At 43.8% G+C, this 18,359-nt stretch overlaps 1 protein-coding gene across 5 annotated transcripts in view; it reads left to right on the forward strand.

Annotated features, from left to right (window-relative positions):
- The window catches only part of SEPTIN12 (septin 12), a 182,052-nt gene that overhangs the window by 115,143 nt on the left and 48,550 nt on the right, over window positions 1-18,359 (forward strand). For 4 of the 5 annotated variants that reach the window (XM_030212735.1, XM_030212736.1, XM_030212740.1 and 1 more), the window contains one exon: window positions 8,938-9,150. In XM_030212735.1, the coding sequence (XP_030068595.1) occupies window positions 8,938-9,150 (213 nt within the window). Of the gene's footprint in view, window positions 1-3,348; window positions 3,373-8,937; window positions 9,151-18,359 lie in introns of those variants that run through there. The other variant, XM_030212737.1, reaches the window with a different exon arrangement.

Below are 18,359 nucleotides of genomic sequence, written 5' to 3' on the forward strand. Positions count from 1 at the left end.
CAGGGCTCACCAATCCTCCCCAATGATCCGCAAAGTCTAACGCCAGCTCAGAGCTGGCGTTGATTTTGCCGCGGCCAGCGACCAAATCTTTGGCGCGCTGGCCGCTGATCATTGGGGATGATGCGTTAAGCGCTGATTAGCATGCATTTGCAAGCTAATTGCGCTCGAAGCCCTGTTTAGCATGCATTTGCATGCTACTTGCGCTAAGAGCCCTCGAGTGCGTTGTTTCAGGCGCTCGAGGGCTCTGATCATGGGTCTGCAGCAAACTCCGGCGCTTGTATGGCGTTAACAGCCTCTAGCGCCGGAGTTTGCTTTTGATCATGAGGGCCTCAGAGATTAGAGGCCTTAGGTTACTAAGTACCTCGTCCTGTATGAGTGGCTTGGAAAATAGAAGATTAACATTTGCTGTCATTTGCTCAGCTTACATTTGGCCTGTAATGATATCTGAGCTATCTTTACTGACTGAAGCCACAGTGTCCACACATTCAAGGAAGGGGGTTAAAATGCCTTCCATCCATCACTTCTGTTTAAATGTGTCTGCCTTGCTTGGTTATGATGTATTTTATTTAATTTTTGCTGGTGAGTACCACAAGGTACTGGGCTATCAGGCTTTTTCCCTGGTCTGTCCCAGAGTTCCTGCAGATTTCAGAATGCAGGAGAGATGTGCAGACAAAGGTATAACTGCACCAGTAACCGTGTTTTGAAGTTGAGCCTCAAATGTTTCTAGAAAGCATTTTTCTTTAAGGTTCTGAGGAATATAGGGTCTGATATTTAGCCAGCAGCTAAATATTGGCATTTAACAGGCCAAGTACTGACTCCGCCCCCAGAACACCCTTAAAATAACCGGTTTTCAGTTTGGCGCTAACTGGTTATTTTCAGCGTCATTAACTGGTTAAGTTCGGCTGAAAATGAGTGGTTAGCCCTGAACAGGCAGTTTAACCAGCCAAGAACCATTTCTGGCCAGTTAAATTGTACTGAATATCGACACCATAGAAATGATTATAACAGGTTAATGTGTGGCAGAAGGTTAAAGGATCACTGTGCCTCACTTCTATTTGGCCAGATTGAGAGAGTGTGAGGCACTGCTTCTCTAAAATTATATTTTATTTTCATTGCACACGTTGATGTGAATATACACAGAAGCACGCACGTTCCAAGATGTAGAGACCCTGACTCACTTCTAACTAGGTAACGCTACAAAACTTCTTGAGCTACACTGAAGTTAGAAGATGTTGAGGGAGTTCTCTGCAACCAAGGGAATCATCTTTCTCAGGGTTGTGTGGTGACCTAGAAACCTCATTCACACCCAAAAATACTTCATGTACACAGACTGCACATACTTATGAGCATAAGCAGGCATGTATTATATATACACAGCAAAGGCCACAAAATCTGGACCTTACGATACCATTGGCCAATAAAGTAGAGTTGACTTTGGTGGCTTGCTGGTGCCCATCCCCTTTCATCTTTTCCTTCTCCTTTGCAATATTGCTCATAAAAATATTGAACAGAGCCTGCCCCACAAAAGATTGTTTTTTAATTAAGGCTTCAAGTTAATTGCAGTTAGGGTAACCATATTCCCCCCCAAAAAGAGGACACACGCCCCGCCCCATCACACCCCCTAAGGGTGTCCTAGCCTCACCTCCCCGTACGTTTCTGTACTGCCCTGGTGGTCTAGTGACCTCTTCAGGGCAGGAATTATTTTTTAAAAGACCACGTTGGAGCTTCTGTCACCTCCAAACATCTCTTCTGCTCTCTTCCACTGCACACCCTATCCTTGACACAATCTGGCATCTTCCCCCCTCCCCCTGCCCCAGTCTACATTAAAAGTGGTTTTCTGTTAGTTCCCAGTAGCGGTAGCCTGCTCCAAACCTTTCCCTCTGGCCTGTCCAGGGTTGCCAGGTGGAAAATTTTTTTCCAGCCTAAAGGAGCCCAAAATCCAGCCCAAAACCCGCCCAAACTCAAACCCCGCCCCTGACACCCCCGCCCCCGCGTCATCACCCCCGCCCCCGCCGTCATCAACCCCGCCCCCGCCGTCATCGGCCCCGCCTCCCCCGTCACTGGCCCCGCCTCCCCGTCACTAACCCCGCCTCCCACGTCACTAACCCCGCCTCCCACGTCACTAACCCCGCCTCCCACGTCACTAACCCCGCCCAGAAACGTCATTAACCCCCGCCCACCGCGGCCGAAAAAAGCCGGCGAAAAAACCGCAAAAGCCGGCGAAAAAACCGCCCCGAAGCCAAAAAGGAGCCCAAAAAACCGCAACCCGCCGCGGGCAAAAATTTCCCGCGGCGGGTCGCGGAAAACCGCCCAATTGGGCGGTAAAACCGCCCACCTGGCAACACTGGGCCTGTCCCACCTTCTCTGACATCACTTCCTGTTTCTGCACGGGTGGGACGGGCCAGAGGGAAAGCTTCCTAGAGCATGCGTGGCAATGTCCTCCTATCCCCCTTCCTGGGCAAGCCCAGGCACTTCCCCTTCCTTCCTCAGTTCCAAACGGTCAGATTGCCTTTAGCTCCACCACATTAAAGTTTTTTCCAGCCTACCAACCAGAAGAAGAAGAAACCAACATGCCCAAAAAAAGGCAGGACTCAAGACATGCAGGCAGTAGAAAAATAGAGGAGTCGGAGTCAAAGGTTTGGTGTACCAATTCTATATCCCTGTTAGTATGTCTCCACAAACATTCATAGTAGCATAGTAAATGATGGTAGATAAAGACTTGCAGGATCCATCCAATCTGTCATCAAGGCAGCCAGAGCCACACCTGCCAATCTGCAGGTTTCACTCCTTCATGATTAAACAATGGCATCACAAGCAGGACAATTGGCAATTTGCCTAAATGCCAGCCACAGAAAGGCAGTTACATATGACACAGTCTTGGAAGAGTGGTTTTGTATTTTGTCTGCAGCACAGTCACATTCCAGTGTCAATTCATGATTAAACCAACAATCCAACAATGCTGTTTCTACCAGAACTGGAGGGGGAGGGGAAGTTGCTCTCTATTGCTGGTCTCCCTGAAGTCCGGACTATCTGCAACAGCTTCTGCAACTGCAGTGTCTTGATAATAGCTCTCGGAAAAGACAGTTCAAGCCACAAATTCTAATACGAGCTAATATAGGACAGTTCCATCAATCCTAAAACTGATAATATATATACACACGCTTGCAAACACAAAGCCGCTAAAACGCTAAACATTTCTACACTGCAGCACTGGGAGGGGGGGGGCTCCACTTATTGCCCCACTAGAAAATAGCACATGCTGTGGTAAGTATTCAAAAGCATTTGGTGAAACCAGGTTGCCTCTGATCCTGCATTCTGCTGGATTCAAGATACTTCACTCTTCTTTCCTTTAGTTTGGTATCCACCAACGAGGTAAGTTTAATCGGCCTATAACTTTCCACCTCCTTCTTATTACCATGCTTAGAAAGATGGGATAAGACCAGGACTTTTTTGTGCCTGTACAGCGTTCCGGCACCTTTTTTCACCTGTTCTAACTTTGAGCTGCTCTCGCTCTCTCTCGCCGCTGCCTCTGCCACCAACGATAGCTGGCTGTCCTGAGCTTTTCTCCCTCCCTCCCTCCCTCCCTCCCTCCCACCTACCTGCCTGTTCCAACATGTTTTTTTTGTTCTCTTCGGAACACTAACAGAGGCAGCGTTCCACATTCAGCTACCTGCCCTGTGTCAGCTCACGAGTCCTTCTTTCTCTCTGCCACACCCCTGCGGAAACAGGAAGTTACAGCAAAGGGGGCAGGGCATGGCAGAGAGAAAGGAGGACTGCAGAGCCGACGCATGGGAAACGTTTAGCGATGCTGGCAAGGGAGGGGCGGGGTGCAGGAGAAAGATATGGGGAGGGAGGAAATTTTCACCTGACCTGGGCACAGGGGGTGGGAGCGCAGGAGAGAGACATGTTGGACTCTGGACTCAGTGGAGATTAGAAAAAGCGGGAGATGGCTGACGGGGTGAGCCCATCACACTGGTTCACGCAAAAAGATATATTAGAAATAAAGGACTGCCTATGCCTGGTCAATCTGTAAAAAGTTTAAAGCCGTTCCAGTTGGATAGGTAGTGCCTTCAAAGGTGGAGCAGATAAGATTTTTTTTTTAACTTATTGGACAGCCTTTTAATTTATTTGAAAGCTTCCCATATGTAGATATAAAGAAACAGCAGTTATAAACTCTGTATTTTGTGCTCATTTTTCTACACTGTCCTATACAATACAGATGGCAAAATTTCAGTGAGACTAACCTGTTTCTTGATGGGTTCATCTTAACTGTTGTTGTAATATGCCCTGGGAAGCCTGGTATTATAAATATTGGAAGTAAAAGTAAACTCTCCATTTATTGGGGCACATGGAATCACATCTTCACCTGGACATGGATTGAGAGGAAAGCAGGGGAGAGAGGAGAATTGCTGGACATGGATAAATAAATGGAGGGGAGGGCAGGGGAGAGATTAGAATTGCTGGCATGAATGGAGAAGAAAGCAGGGGAGAGAGAAGAATTGCTGGACATGGATGAATGAATGGAGGGGAGGGCAGGGGAGAGAGGAGAACTGCTGGACGTGGATGGAGGGGAGGGCAAGGGAGAGAGGAGAATTGCTGGACATGGAGGGAATGGCAGGGGAGAGAGGAAAATTGCAGAATATGGATGGAGAAGAGGAAAGGAAGAGAGAAGAATTGCTGGACATGAATGGAGTGGAGGGCAGGGGAGAGGGAAATTGCTGGACATGGATAGAGAAGAGGAAAGGGAGAGAGGAGATTTGCTGGACATGGATGGAGGAAAGGGAGAGAGGAGAATTGCTGGACATGGATGGATGAAGGAGAGCAAGGGAGAGACATGGATGGATGGAGAGGAGAGCAGGGAAGAGAGGAGAATTACTGAACATGGATGGAGGGACGGGAGAGAGGAGAATTGCTCAACATGGATGAATGGAGGAGAGCAAGGGAGAGGAGGATTGCTGGACGGGGAGGACAGGGGAGAAGGGAGAATTGCTGGACATAGATGGAGAAGAGGGCAGGGAGAGAGGAGAATTGCTGGACATGGATGAAGGAGGGCAGGGGAGAGAGAGAATTGCAGGACATGGATGGAAGGGGATGGCAGGGGAGAGAAGAGAATTGCTGAGCATGGATGGAGAGGAGAGCAGGGAAAGAGGAGAATTGCTGGACATGGATGGATAGAGGGGAGGACAGGGAAGAGAGGAGAATCACTGGATATGGATGGAGGGCAGGCAAGAGAGAGTAAGGAGATGCACATGGATGGAGGGGAGGGGGAAATGCTGGACATGATGCAAGGGATGGGAGAGAGGAGAAATGCTGGACATAGATTGAAGGGAAGGAAGAGAAAAAAAGAAGATACACATGGATGGAGATGAGGGAAAGGGATGAAAGGAGAAAAACTGCACGTGGATGGAGAAAATAAGCAAAAGCTGGATCCACTCTAACTCTTCCAGTCAAGTCTGCGGAGGATCAAGTTTTTATTTATGGATGTAGGACATGAAATGAAGAAGAAAGGAAGAAAGTAAAGAAATAAATGGACATGAAGCCCTGGAAACGGAGTTAAGATAACAGCAGCAGAATCAGATACTGGGACCAACATGATCAGAAAAATAAAGTCACCAGACAAAGGTAGAAAATAATTTTATTTTCATTTTAGTGTTTGGCAAATGTCCAATTTGAGAATTTACATCTGTCTTATTGTGCACCGTATAGGAGTTAACATGTTTCTTTCTGGTAGTGTTCTGCATGCAGGGTCTAGCTTAGGATTTCAGGTTAATTTTTGCCTGTATTTGAAGAGGGGCTATCTGTTCTGCATGTGTGACTGCAAGGCCAAGTGTCTGAACAGGGATCTGTTTGTTAAGTTCTGAGTTTTTGATAACATATTGTGTTTCATATTTGGCAAGACTGTTCTCCTAATTCCTGGTCTGTGTACTAATTTGGTTTGTGTCATTTTGGGTATACTGGAGCAGTACCAGCTTGTAGAAATGATTTATAATGGAAAAAAATGACAAGCTATTTTTCTTCTCCTATACTGGTGTAATATTTTCATTGATCTCTTTTACTAGCCATGGTGCATATAAACAGGCGTGTGGCTACTGTGGGTGTGGCTACTGAAGGGGTAGAGTCAGATAGTGACCCCACCCCTAAGGTTATCCATAATGAGTACCGGTACCTTTTTTCCTACAAAAAAAGCACTGGATAAGACTCAGGAGAAATCTAAGGAAGTACTTTAAGGAAAAGGTGGTGGATGCTTGGAACGGCCTTCCGGTGGAGGTGGTGGAGACAAAAACTTGTATCTAAATTCAAGAAAGCTTGGGATAAGCAGAAAGGATCTCTAAGGGAGAGGAAGGGGTAGTAGACAGCATGGATGGACAGATGATAATCTATATGGGGTTTATCAGCCTTCATTTTCTATGTTTGTTTCTCTGTCCTGTGGAACCATTCCCTTCTCCAAAAACTGAGTGAATAGATTCATCAGTGGATTCACTAGAATTGAGCTCCTTTCAGTATCCTAAAATGGATGCCATCTGCCCCCATAGCTTTGTTTACTTCTAGTTCTGCTAATTCCTTCCAAACACTATCCTGATGTGGCAATTACATCGCTGCCTTAAGTGCCCCTTCCCCTTATCTGTAGTTCTTTTTTCCTTGATAAACACTGAACAAAAGTCTTTTAGTGTTTCTTCTTTTTAACTTGTCATCCTCTGCTTGGCCCTTCTTTTCTCATCCTTTTTTTATAATCCTGCTTCTGACTTTCCTCCTTTCATGGATATAATTGAAAAAGGTTGTATCATGTCACTGTACCCCCCTCCCCCCTTTAGTTATCTTATTTTGCTTGCATCTTTATCGTTTTGCTTATCTTCCTAGTTTCCCTTAGCATTTCTAGGTATTTCTACCTGTGCTACTCGTTCGGAGATCCTTTTTGCTTTTAGTTTGCTTTTAGATCCTTTTTGCTTTTAGTTCTCAGCAACCTCCTTTCAGAACTCTGCCAGTTTTCCTTGTATAGCGATGGGTTGCCTTTCTATAGCTCCTTTTATTTCCCACCCTGCCTGTGCTGCCTTAGTGTTCCCCTGTAAAGGGGCACAGTTTAGAAGAATATCCAAGTAACCCCCCCCCCCCCCCCCACACACACACCCATATCCCCTCCTTATGCATTCTGGCACCTTTAGTGCTGATATGAAAGGGAAATAGAAGGGACTGCAGATATCACCGTGCCAAAATCAGGACCGGCTAATAATTTTCTGCCGAAACCAGACTGTGGGCAGGTGTGCTTTTTACATATTCCAGTGAAAGACATTGTTTCCTGTCAATATTCAAAGCCATTTAAACAGCCGGGTGAGGTTCCTGGCCATTTAAATCGCTTCTCCAGGGCTAACTTTGCAAATATTCAGCGGCGCTGTCCAACTGTTAGCACCCAATTTGTGGGCGCTCCAAGGGCGGAGTTGGCACTTACGTAGTTAAGTGCCAATATTCAGCTCTTAAGGGGATGGGATTTGATATAGCACCTTTCTGTGGTTACAATAGAGAGGTGTGGTAGCCGTGTTAGTCCACTTTTAAAGGTAATCATCAATAGAAATAAAACAAAACATGGAAAAGAAAAATAAGATGATGCCTTTTTCATTGGACATAACTTAATACATTTCTTGATTAGCTTTCGAAGGTTGCCCTTCTTCATCAGATCGGAAATAAGCAAATGTTGGTAGATGACAGTATATATAAGTGAAACATCAAAGCATATCAGTGACAGTCTAACAGGATGGGGGTGGGTAGGTGAGAGATATGCATGGAAACATCAAAGCATTTCAGTGACAGTCTAACAGGATGGGGGTGGATGGGTGAGAGACAGGTAGATATGCATGGAGACAAACAGAGCATTACAACTTTATGGTTTATAAGGGGCTATAATGGGTTACAGTCAAAGCATTTTATATATTATAGATAGGTACTTATTTTTTACCTGGGGCAAAGGAGGGTTAAGTGACTTTCCCAGAGTCACAAGGTGCTGCAGTGGGAATTGAACCCGGTTCCCCTGATTCTAAGGCGACTTCACTTACTATTAGGCTACTCCGCATAAGGTAACCGCATAAATAGGATCACATAAAACACAGTCCTGTCTTTGGGGTCCTTTTACTAAGCTGCGGGGAAAAGGGCCCTGAGGTAGCGGTGGGGGGCTGTTTTTACCACAGCGAGTAAAAAGCCCCTAAAAAAATGGCCGTGTGGTAAGATTACTCTTACTGTGTGGCCGTGCTTGGGGGGAGTACCTATTGCCACCCGTTGAGGGCTCCCATGGTAAGTGTGGTGATGCCTGATTACTGCTGGGATAGCACCGCACTATATAAAAATATATTTTTACGATGCGCCGGAAATGGCGCGTACTCAAGGTGGAACTACCACCGGCAGCCACGTTGGGCCGGCAATAGTTCCAATTTAGCACATGTTAAACCCACGTTGGGCTTACCAGTGCTTTGTAAAAGGGTCCCTTTATGCAATAAAGTGCTGAATATTGCAGTTAACCGCATATGTGTTAGCTGGCCGCGTATGCCCAGATATTCAGTGCCAGTGCCCGGACATGACCTGGTATTGAATACCTAGGGATAAAACTGTCAGTGGCCAAAAAACCCACTGATCACTGTTGGCTGAATATCTCTCCCTTTGTCTCTCCTGGCAGCTGAAGTGTTCTGATTCTACTAAATTCTCAGTCCTAAAACAGTCCTAATCTCAGAGCTGTGGCATCTTCCAAGTTAAAGGAAAGAGTTAATGTCAGTCACATGTGGGAGGCTATGGAGTTAGTCAGTGCTGTTTAGCCATAATAACTTATTCTGAAGGTGCTGAGCATTTTTAGACAGTGCCTAACCTGAGCTCAGTTTCTGCTTTTTTTTTTTTTTCAAGCTGTTAATTTGCTAAGTATCTGGTTTATTCATCTCTCTTCCTCTTTTGCATACTCAGAGAGGAGGCTGGAGTCTCCGAGAATAAGCATGGCAGAGCAGCAGCGGCTGTGGCAGCAGGTGACAGACAGAGATATGTTACCAACTGCTCATGATGCTGAACCAGATGTCCCGGGCTCTGAGCCTTTTGGCTACGTGGGGATTGAAGCAGTGCTGGACCAGATGAAGCGCAAAGCCATGAAGATAGGGTTTGAGTTCAACATTATGGTAGTGGGTGAGTATCTTTACTGTGATCATGATAACTGTGATGTGGGATGCTGTAAATTGTCTGTGGGAGCTGCAAAGCGAAACAGAAAGGCATCCCCAGGGAAATGCATTTAGAAAACTGGCTGTATTAAAAGAAATTGATAAGCTCCTTTTTACACAATAGGTTAAGAATGTGCATACAGCTACATATACCAAAGATAGAGGATGTATGTAACTTAAAGGCCTGCTCAGTTTGGTATATGTAAGAAAATTAAAACATAATTTTGAAGACTTTGTGTAGAGAGATGTGGTAGCTGTGTTAGTCCACTTTTAAATTTAATCAAGATTCCACACTGCTTAAGAATCCTGAAAATGGGGGGGCGTGTCAAGATGGCGCCGTGAGCGGTAACGTTTGAGGTGCTCTCCGCTCTACAGTTGCTAAAACTTGCTTTTTCTAGTTGCCTCATTACAATATGCCGCATACAAAACGAAAGGGAACGATTCGGAAGAATCCCCTACCTTCTGGAACGTCCACACCAGTAACTGTGGGCCTGGAGCGCTTCTTCCCCGCTCTTTCCCGACGTGGTGACGCGGAGTCCATAGCGGGAGAAACCGGTGAAGCGGTTCCCCGCTGGAAATTGAAACATCTCTCTCCCCGCCAAGCTCTATGACGCCTCCTTGCCCTGCAGCTGCAGCGATTCGAACGGGGCTCCCTGTGGAACCCAGAAGGGGCGATCCCGAGGAGCCCAGAGGGGAGCTCGAATCTGGAGAAAACATTGCAGTTGCCGGAGAGATGGAGGTGAGCCTGGGGAAGATTTGGCTAAAGTTGGTAGAAATGGACAAAATATTGAAACAATCTTCTGAAGAGGTAAAGATATTGAATGTTAATATACAGGAGGTGAAGAACTCCCATGAGCTGGTGAAACAAGATCTGTCTTTGAAAATTGAGGCCTTGCAGGGAGAATCAAAACAAACTGAAGAATTTAAAATTGCAGTGATAAAGGATAATATGGATTTAAGAAGGAAGATAGAGCAAGTGGAGAACTATAATAGGAGATTAAATCTTCGAATATTGAACTTTCCTAGATTGATGGGAGTGTCCCCGAATGATATGTTTTGCAGGTTTTTAAAAGAAAATTTGAAATTTCCCCAAGAAGTGTTTCCACCGTTAAATAAAATTTATTATATACCATCAACAATGAAAAAAATAGATTCAGAGAAGTCAATAGACCTGCAAAACCTTACAGATATTTTGGAACAATCAATTGAAGACGTAACAGAAAGAGGGACATTAATTGTTTCATTTGTATTTCAGCAGGATTTAAATGCAATAATGCGTTTATATTTTAAATCTACTGACCGTTTGTTTGCTGGTCAAAAAATTTGGCTTTATCCGGACGTGACTAAGTCTACTCAAGAAAGACGAAAAATATTTCTTTCTATGAGACCAAAAGTTTTGGAATTGGGGGCTTCATTTCTCCTGGCTTACCCTTGTAAATGTATTATTAGATTAAATCAGATAAAATATGTCTATTATTTGCCTAACCAACTTCAGACCTTCCTAGACAGCAAGAAATCTGTAGAGTAATAAAGAAGAAAGGAATACGGAACCATAATTAAAATTATAATGATTTATGTATATATTATGTTTAAACTTCACTATATTCCTACCCCCCCTTATCTTCCATATTGAGGTCTAAGGAAGTCATGTTATATAAAGAAAATATTTTCTTGATTTCCTGATTTAAAAGCTTATTGTTTAATGGCTGTATTATACTTTGCAGTATTGATAATATCTGTATAAGTATTAAAAGCTCAATAAAAATTATAATAATAAATTTAATCAATAGAAATAGAATAAAATAAAACATAGAAAACAAAATATGATACCTTTTTTATTGGACTAACTTAATACATTTTTTGATTAGCTTTTGAAGGGTGATCTGACGAAGAAGGGCTACCTTCGAAAGCCAATCAAAAAATATATTAAGTTACTCCAATAAAAAAGGTATCATCTTATTTTCTTTTCTGTTTTATTTTGTTCTATTTCTATTGAAGACTTTGGGGGAAATGTATTGAGTTTGGTGTAGAGACTAAAAAAAAAAAAAAACCCACCGAAGTGGAGGAACAGGAAAACCACTTCTGGAAAAGTCCAAGGGAACGGAGAGGAGTAGGGTTGTCGATAGCTCTTCCAACAATAAACATAGATAGTCATAAATAGGTAACATCAGAGATATTTATTTGTCAAATTTGTTTCTGAGACTCTACACAGAGCCGTTTCTGCACAAGTGCCTGCTTAAGGTGTCTGCCAGTGCATTTGAATAAGTTTACTTCTGCTTGTGTAAAAAAAAATCAAGCCAGTATTCTATGTCACCTCCGTTAGGGTTGTGATAAAGCATAAAAGGTGTGTATCTCTTCCGCGCCACAAAAATAAAAACTTTCCTTGAATTTGGTGTAAACATTTTTAAATCTTTCAGGCCCGGTATTCAAAAGCATGTATAGCAGCAACTACTAACTACCAATCCGAGAATATTCCGTGGCACTGTTTGAATAATATTGATACAGGACAGAGCTATCACCTTAATTATCAAAAGGCACTGTTCACCGTAGTGGAGAAAAAAAAGCTTCAGTGACGCCACCCAGCCAGCCCGAGAATATCAGACTATAAGGTGTAGGCCCGGCGCAACATCATATAGCCCAAAAAAACTCCACAGTAGCTTAGTGTCATAGCAGTTACACTGCAGTATAAGATTGTAAAGAATTGAATGCACAGATATCCTGTGATCTACTGATACATGAACCTGTCTATCATTTGAACCCTATGACACTAAGCTACTGTGGAGTTTTTTTTGGCCTATATGATATTGCGCCGGGCCCACGCCTTATAGTCTGATATTCTCGGGCTGGCTGGGTGGTGTCACTGAAGCTTTTTTTTCTCCACTACGGTGAACAATGCTGTTTGATAATTAAGGTGATAGCTCTTTCCTGTATCCATATTTTTGCACAGCGGGTGAGAAGCTGTGGTTTGAGTTTCAAATAAAAGGTTTGAGCTTGAGTGAAGTAGTAGTCGTAAGACTGTTTGAATAATGCCACTGAATGTTCTTTCAGACCGCTTCAGCTGAGGTGGAGCAAGGGTGATGTGTGGACATTCCACTTAACTCCACAGAGAGCTGGTGGTACTTAGCCACTATTGCCCCTAATTCTATAACCTTGTGTGCTTATTTGTACGCTTAGTTCACAAAGAGGCATATTTTCAAAGCACTTAGCCTTCCAAAGTTCCATAGGTTTCTACGGAACTTTGGAAGGCTAAGTGCTTTGAAAATATGCCTCAAAATTGCGTAACTGGCATTTAAATGCGCATAACTTTTAATGAACCGTTAATTGATATTGACTAGCAAGTTATAACTACTGTTGTGCTAATTGGCACTAATTAGCAATTACATGCATAACTTCTATTAGATTCTGCAAGAATCCGTAGCACGCGACTACAACGGAGGCGTGGACGTGGGAAGCATTTACGCCTACTATTGAGCTAGCATAGGTGCTCACACTGAAAGTTAGAACAAAGGACGCTGAGGGGGGGGGGGCAAGGTTCCCCGGACCCGACCTCCAAGGGGGGGATGTGGTGCTGGCAAGGCTTCCAAAGGCAGGCAGAATATTCTGTTTCTTCAGTCTGTCTCTCTCTTGATCCTGTGTGTTGGGACACAAGTGATTGCATTAACGCGATAACCCGGGTCCTGGCACACAGGAGTTAGGACAGTGACAGACCAAGAGAGGAGCAGACGCAGGAAGGTGTAGGGGGATGTGGCCTTAGTGGAGTGGGGGGTGGCGGCTGCAGCCCGGGCCCGGCTCTGTCTCTCATTGGCTCTGGTTAGAACATAAGAACGTAACATAAGTGTTGCCATACTGGGAGAGACTGAAGGTCCATCAAGCACAGTGTCCTTCCAACAGTGGCCAATCCAGGTCACAAGTACCTGGCAAGAGCCCAAAAGAGTAAAACATATTTTATGCTGCTTGTTCTAGCAATAAGCAGTGGATTTTCCCAAGTCTATCTTAATAACGACTTGCGGACTTTTAGCAGCAAAACAGGAGAAAACAGCAGTAACGACACAGACGGAAACTAATAGCAGAAGTATCCGTGCAAGTTTGTGGACACGGATAGACTGGAAAGGAGTTTACTTTTACATGCCACTTGCTCTTTTCAACAGTGAAGAGTTTGTTGACCATGAAGGCATATAGTCGAAACTTAGCCGAGTTGGGTCATGGCATAATAAAATTGCATGTGGCAAATCAATGATCTGTCTTTTCCTTCTCTGGACCACTTCTGCTGTTTATTGCTGTCTCTTACAGACTTTTAGGACATTATCCAAACCTTTTTTAAACCCTGCTAAGCTAACTGTTTTTTTTTTTACCACATATTCTGGCAACAAATTCCAGAGTTTAATTACATGTTGAGTGAAAGAATATTTTTCCAGTTTGTTACTACTTAGTATCTTCATTGCATGCCCCTAGACCTAGTATTTTTGGAAAGAGTAAACATGCGATAAGTGGTCTAATGTGGACTTAAGCTAATATTCTATAACAATTTTATGAGCAATTACTGATAATAAATTTGCATATAGCGAACATCATCCCGGTATCTGATTAAACCATTGTTACTATTCAAACAAATTTTATTGAACTTTTTAACTAATTCCAAATTACAATTTCTATTGCAAATTTAAAACTGTAAGACAATATATCAATCCGGTCCCCCGGTACCTCAAGTGAAAAGGCACCAGTGTAATATGTGCTCACTTGTCTTGAATTAAATAATTTGTACTTACTTTATCTTATATTAGAGCAGTAAAGAAACCTTTCATCCGATGATTCATCATACTTCATTACAGAACAGTTTTATTTATTTATTTATTTGTTACATTTATATCCCACATTTCCCACCTATTTGCAGGCTCAATGTGGCTTACAGAGTACTGTAAAGGCTGCTATTTCGGTTGATAACAAATACAAGATTGTGTTGAGGTCAGATGAGGTAGAAGTGAATCAGGCATCATGGGGTTGAGGGGAAAGAGGAAAGTAAATTGACCAGTACGAACATTGATTATGTTGTGTTGCTGGGTGTGAGGATTTATGTTTGATCGGTGGGATAAGCTTTTTTTGAAGAGGTGGGTTTTTAATGATTTCCTGAAGTTTAGGTGGTCATGTATTGTTTTCACTTCATACGGGAGTCCATTCCATAGTTGTGCGCTTATTGGTTTCCGGGCGTCTGCTCTGTTTGGTGGGTCAGCTACCCAGGGGTTTTCAAACCTTGGTACGGTGTCCATAAGGTATTCATATGTCTGGTCACCTGCTGATGCCAAGGCAGGCGAAACATGGACCCATGTAGAATCCGAGATGAGTGATTATAGTGTCAACTGAACTTATCTGGACAACAGTGAAAGCAGAAGGTTTTTTGGGATTTTGATACATTTGTAACATCACTTTGATTAAACAGTTTTATAACGTTGTACAATGGAAAGTCCCGCTGATGGTTGGATTAGTTCATCTGGATCAGGTGATCATAAAGGAGAGTCGGGGACCCCTTAATGGATATTCAAGCAGCCCTATTTTAGTGGTGTTCTCTAGTGGATTGAACTGTTCTTCTGTAATGAAGTATGATGAATCATCAGATGGAAACTTTCTTCAGTGCTCTAATATGATATAAGTACAAACTATTTAATTCAGGACTTAAGTGAGCGCATATTACACTGGTGGATGCTTGAAATGCCCTCCCGCGGGAGGTGGTGGAGATGAAAACGGTAACGGAATTCATATGTGCATGGGATAAACATAAAGGAATCCTGTTCAGAAGGAATGGATCCTCAGGAGCTTAACTGAGATTGGATATCAGAGCCGGTAGTGGGAGGCGAGGTGGGGATAGTGCGGGGCAGACTTATACAGTCTGTGCCAGAGCCAGTGGTGGGAGGCGGGGATAGTGCTAGGCAGACTTATACGGTCTGTGCCAGAGCCGGTGGTTGGGAGGCGGGGCTGGTGGTTAGGAGGCGGGGATAGTGCTGGGCAGACTTATACAGTCTGTGCCCTGAAGAGCATAGGTACAAATCAAAGTAGGGTATACACAAAAAGTAGCACACATGAGTTGTCTTGTTGGGCAGACTGGATGGACCGTGCAGGTCTTTTTCTGCCGTCATCTACTATGTTACCTTTTTACTTGCTGTACTGGAGGACTGGATTGATATATTGTCGTATAGTTTTCAATTTGAGATAGAGAGATGTAATTTGGAAGTAGTTTGAAAAGTTCATTAAAAAAAATTTTTTTAATAGTAACAATGGTTTTATAAGATATTGAATGGATTATAATAAACTATTCCTAGTGAGTAGAGCCCAATATTTGTTATTAAGTGCCTAACTTTAGAGAATTACCACCAATATGGACATCTATAAAGATGAAGTTGGGCTGTCTGGATAGCTGCTGAATATTGCTGCTGTCTCCAGCCACAGGAGCAGGAGAGTGACAGACCAAGGGAAGAGCAGGCGCAGGAAGGTAAAGGGGGTGGGGGGTGGCAGTGCCCAAGTGGGGGGGAGGGGTTGGCTTCTGCAGCCCAGGCCCAGCTCTGTCTCGTGGTGCCCCTGTGTCACGGTCGTGCCCTGGTTTCAGGCTCTCAGTCTTCTCGCCCCCTGGTGGCCAGACCTGGTGGCTGCATTGGATTGTGTGCTGTTTCCCGTTCCAGACTTCAGCCCAGTCCAGTCCGGATCTTCCGGCCTGCCAGACTTGTCTTGTTTGAGCCTGCACAGCACCCGTAGCTACCTGGTGATTGCTGCGGCTGAATCTCAGCTGCTGCTGGGCTTATTAGCCATTTGGAAACTCTCTGCTTTGCCTTTGCATCGCCTAAGGCCCTGTTTTGTTGGTGCTTGTTGCACTTCTGCCTAGCTTGGTTTTTATTCTAGTTCCTTGTCTGATTCTAGTTAGTCTGTGTGTAGTTTAGCTTAGGGTTATTGTTTGTTTCCTAGACTTGTTCCTTGTTTGTCTTTTGTGTTTAGTTTCTGTTTGTCTGTGTTTCTTGTTCAGTGGCTGCCTGGCAGCTTTCAGTTCTGTCTCGTGTTTGTCAGTGTTCCCTGTTTTAGTGGCTGCTTGCAGCTTCCAGTTCCTGCCCTGTCCCGTAAGTCCTGTCGGCCGCCTGCAGCCAGGGGCTCAACTCCTGGGGAAGGGCGGCTACTGCAGGTGAAGTCTTGTTGTTCCTATCTGAGTTCTGTCATGTTTTTGGTGTGGGGTGGTTTTGCCTGCCACTGCTGCTCCTCTGCAGTGACCCAAGGGCTCACTAACCTAGTTCCTGCTTTGGAAACCTAACACCCTGATTAGATCATAAGAACATAACATAAGCATTGCCATACTAAGACAGACCGAAGGTCCATCAAGCACAATGTCCTTCCAACAGTGGCCAATCCAGGTCACAAATATCTGTGAAGAGCCCAAAAGAGTAAAACATATTTTATGCTGCTTATGCTAGAAATAAGCAGTGGATATTCCCAAGTCTATCTTAATAATGGCTTGCGGACTTTTACCAGTAAAACAGGAGAAAACACGCAGTATCAACACAGACACGCAGTATCCACACTCTCCTGCTCTGAATATCGCTGGTCACCACTGAATACATGTATTCAGTGTGGCCACTTCTGCAGATAGCGGCACTAATCTGTAACATCCCCCCACCCTTCCCCTCTTCCTTTCCCTAATTCCTCCATTCTTGACCTATTCCTCTTATATAAACCGCCTTGAACCTCCAGCTGAGATTTGCGCAGTATACAAGCAGCTGAGTAGATTAGATTAGAATATACATAATTGAAATGGTGGCATTAAAAAAAAAAACTCAGGCAGATAACACACCTTATGCTTTTGTCAGATTCCATTTTGAGGGAAAATCTAGAAGACAGCTGATCACTCCATCATTTTGCTTAGCTGGCACAGGGTGTTATAGGTATTGGGGCTGATATCAGACCGCAGGAGTTAGCCTGGCTAACTCCCACGGTGATACCTGATATTCAATGCCAGGCCATTTCCGGTGACTGCATTGAATATCCGGTTTATTTTTAGCCAGTTTCAACATAACCTACTAAGTAGATATTCAGACTTAGCTGGTTATCTTGAAACCAGCCAAAGACATCCCACATTTACCAGCGGCTATATTTGGCCTCTAAAGTTAGGCTGAAAATTGACTGCTAGTCAGTTATATCACCCAATATAATTGGTTAGCCGCTATTCGGCAATATATGCATATATGTGCAGATGATGTCATAATATACATTCCGTACAAATCCAAACTGACTGAAATCACTGATGAAATCAAACTCAGCCTAAACATCATGGAATCATGGGCAAATGCATTTCAGCTAAAACTCAATAAAGAAAAAACACATTGTCTCATCCTCTCATCCCAACACAGCGCGGACAACCCCACAACTAGCAACACCCCAGACTACACCCTTCCTATCTCAGATAGCCTGAAAATCCTTGGCATTACAATAGACCATAACATAATGCTAGAGAGCCAAGTGGCATCCACAAAAAAAGAAAATGTTCCACTCCATGTGGAAACTCAAACGCCTGAAACAGTTCTTCCCGTGGGATACATTTCACAACCTGGTACAATCAATGGTCCTAAGCCACTTAGATTACTGCAATGTAATCTACGCGGGATGCAAGGAACAGACCTTAAAGAAGCTTCAGACCGCACAGAACACGGCAGCTAGGCTGATATTTGGAAAAACGTGATTTGAAAGCGCAAAACTCCTCTGCGAAAAACTACACTGGCTCCCAATCAAAGAATGTATTACTTTGAAAATCTGCACCATGGTTCACAAAATAATCTACGGTGAAGCCCCTGGATACAGTGCAGACTTGATCGACTTACCAACTAGAAACCAACACGAACATATCTAAATCTGCACTACCCAAGCTGCAAAGGCCTCAAATACAAATCAACTTACGCATCCAGGTTTTCCTACATAAGCATACAACTCTGGAACATATTACCAAAAGCCTTGAAAACGACGCATGACCACCTACATTTCCGGAAATCACTAAAAACTAACCTATTCAAAAAGGCATACCCTGCCGATCCAACCTAAATGCCTGATCTCTGCGACACAACAAAATTAAAGTACGTAATGGACATAACTCAATTCTTCCACTGTATGTTTCCCTAAAAGTGACTGTGCTACATGAACTTTATTCTACCACAA

This window comes from Microcaecilia unicolor, chromosome 8, assembly GCF_901765095.1.
Source record: "Microcaecilia unicolor chromosome 8, aMicUni1.1, whole genome shotgun sequence".
NCBI classification, from domain to species: domain Eukaryota; kingdom Metazoa; phylum Chordata; class Amphibia; order Gymnophiona; family Siphonopidae; genus Microcaecilia; species Microcaecilia unicolor.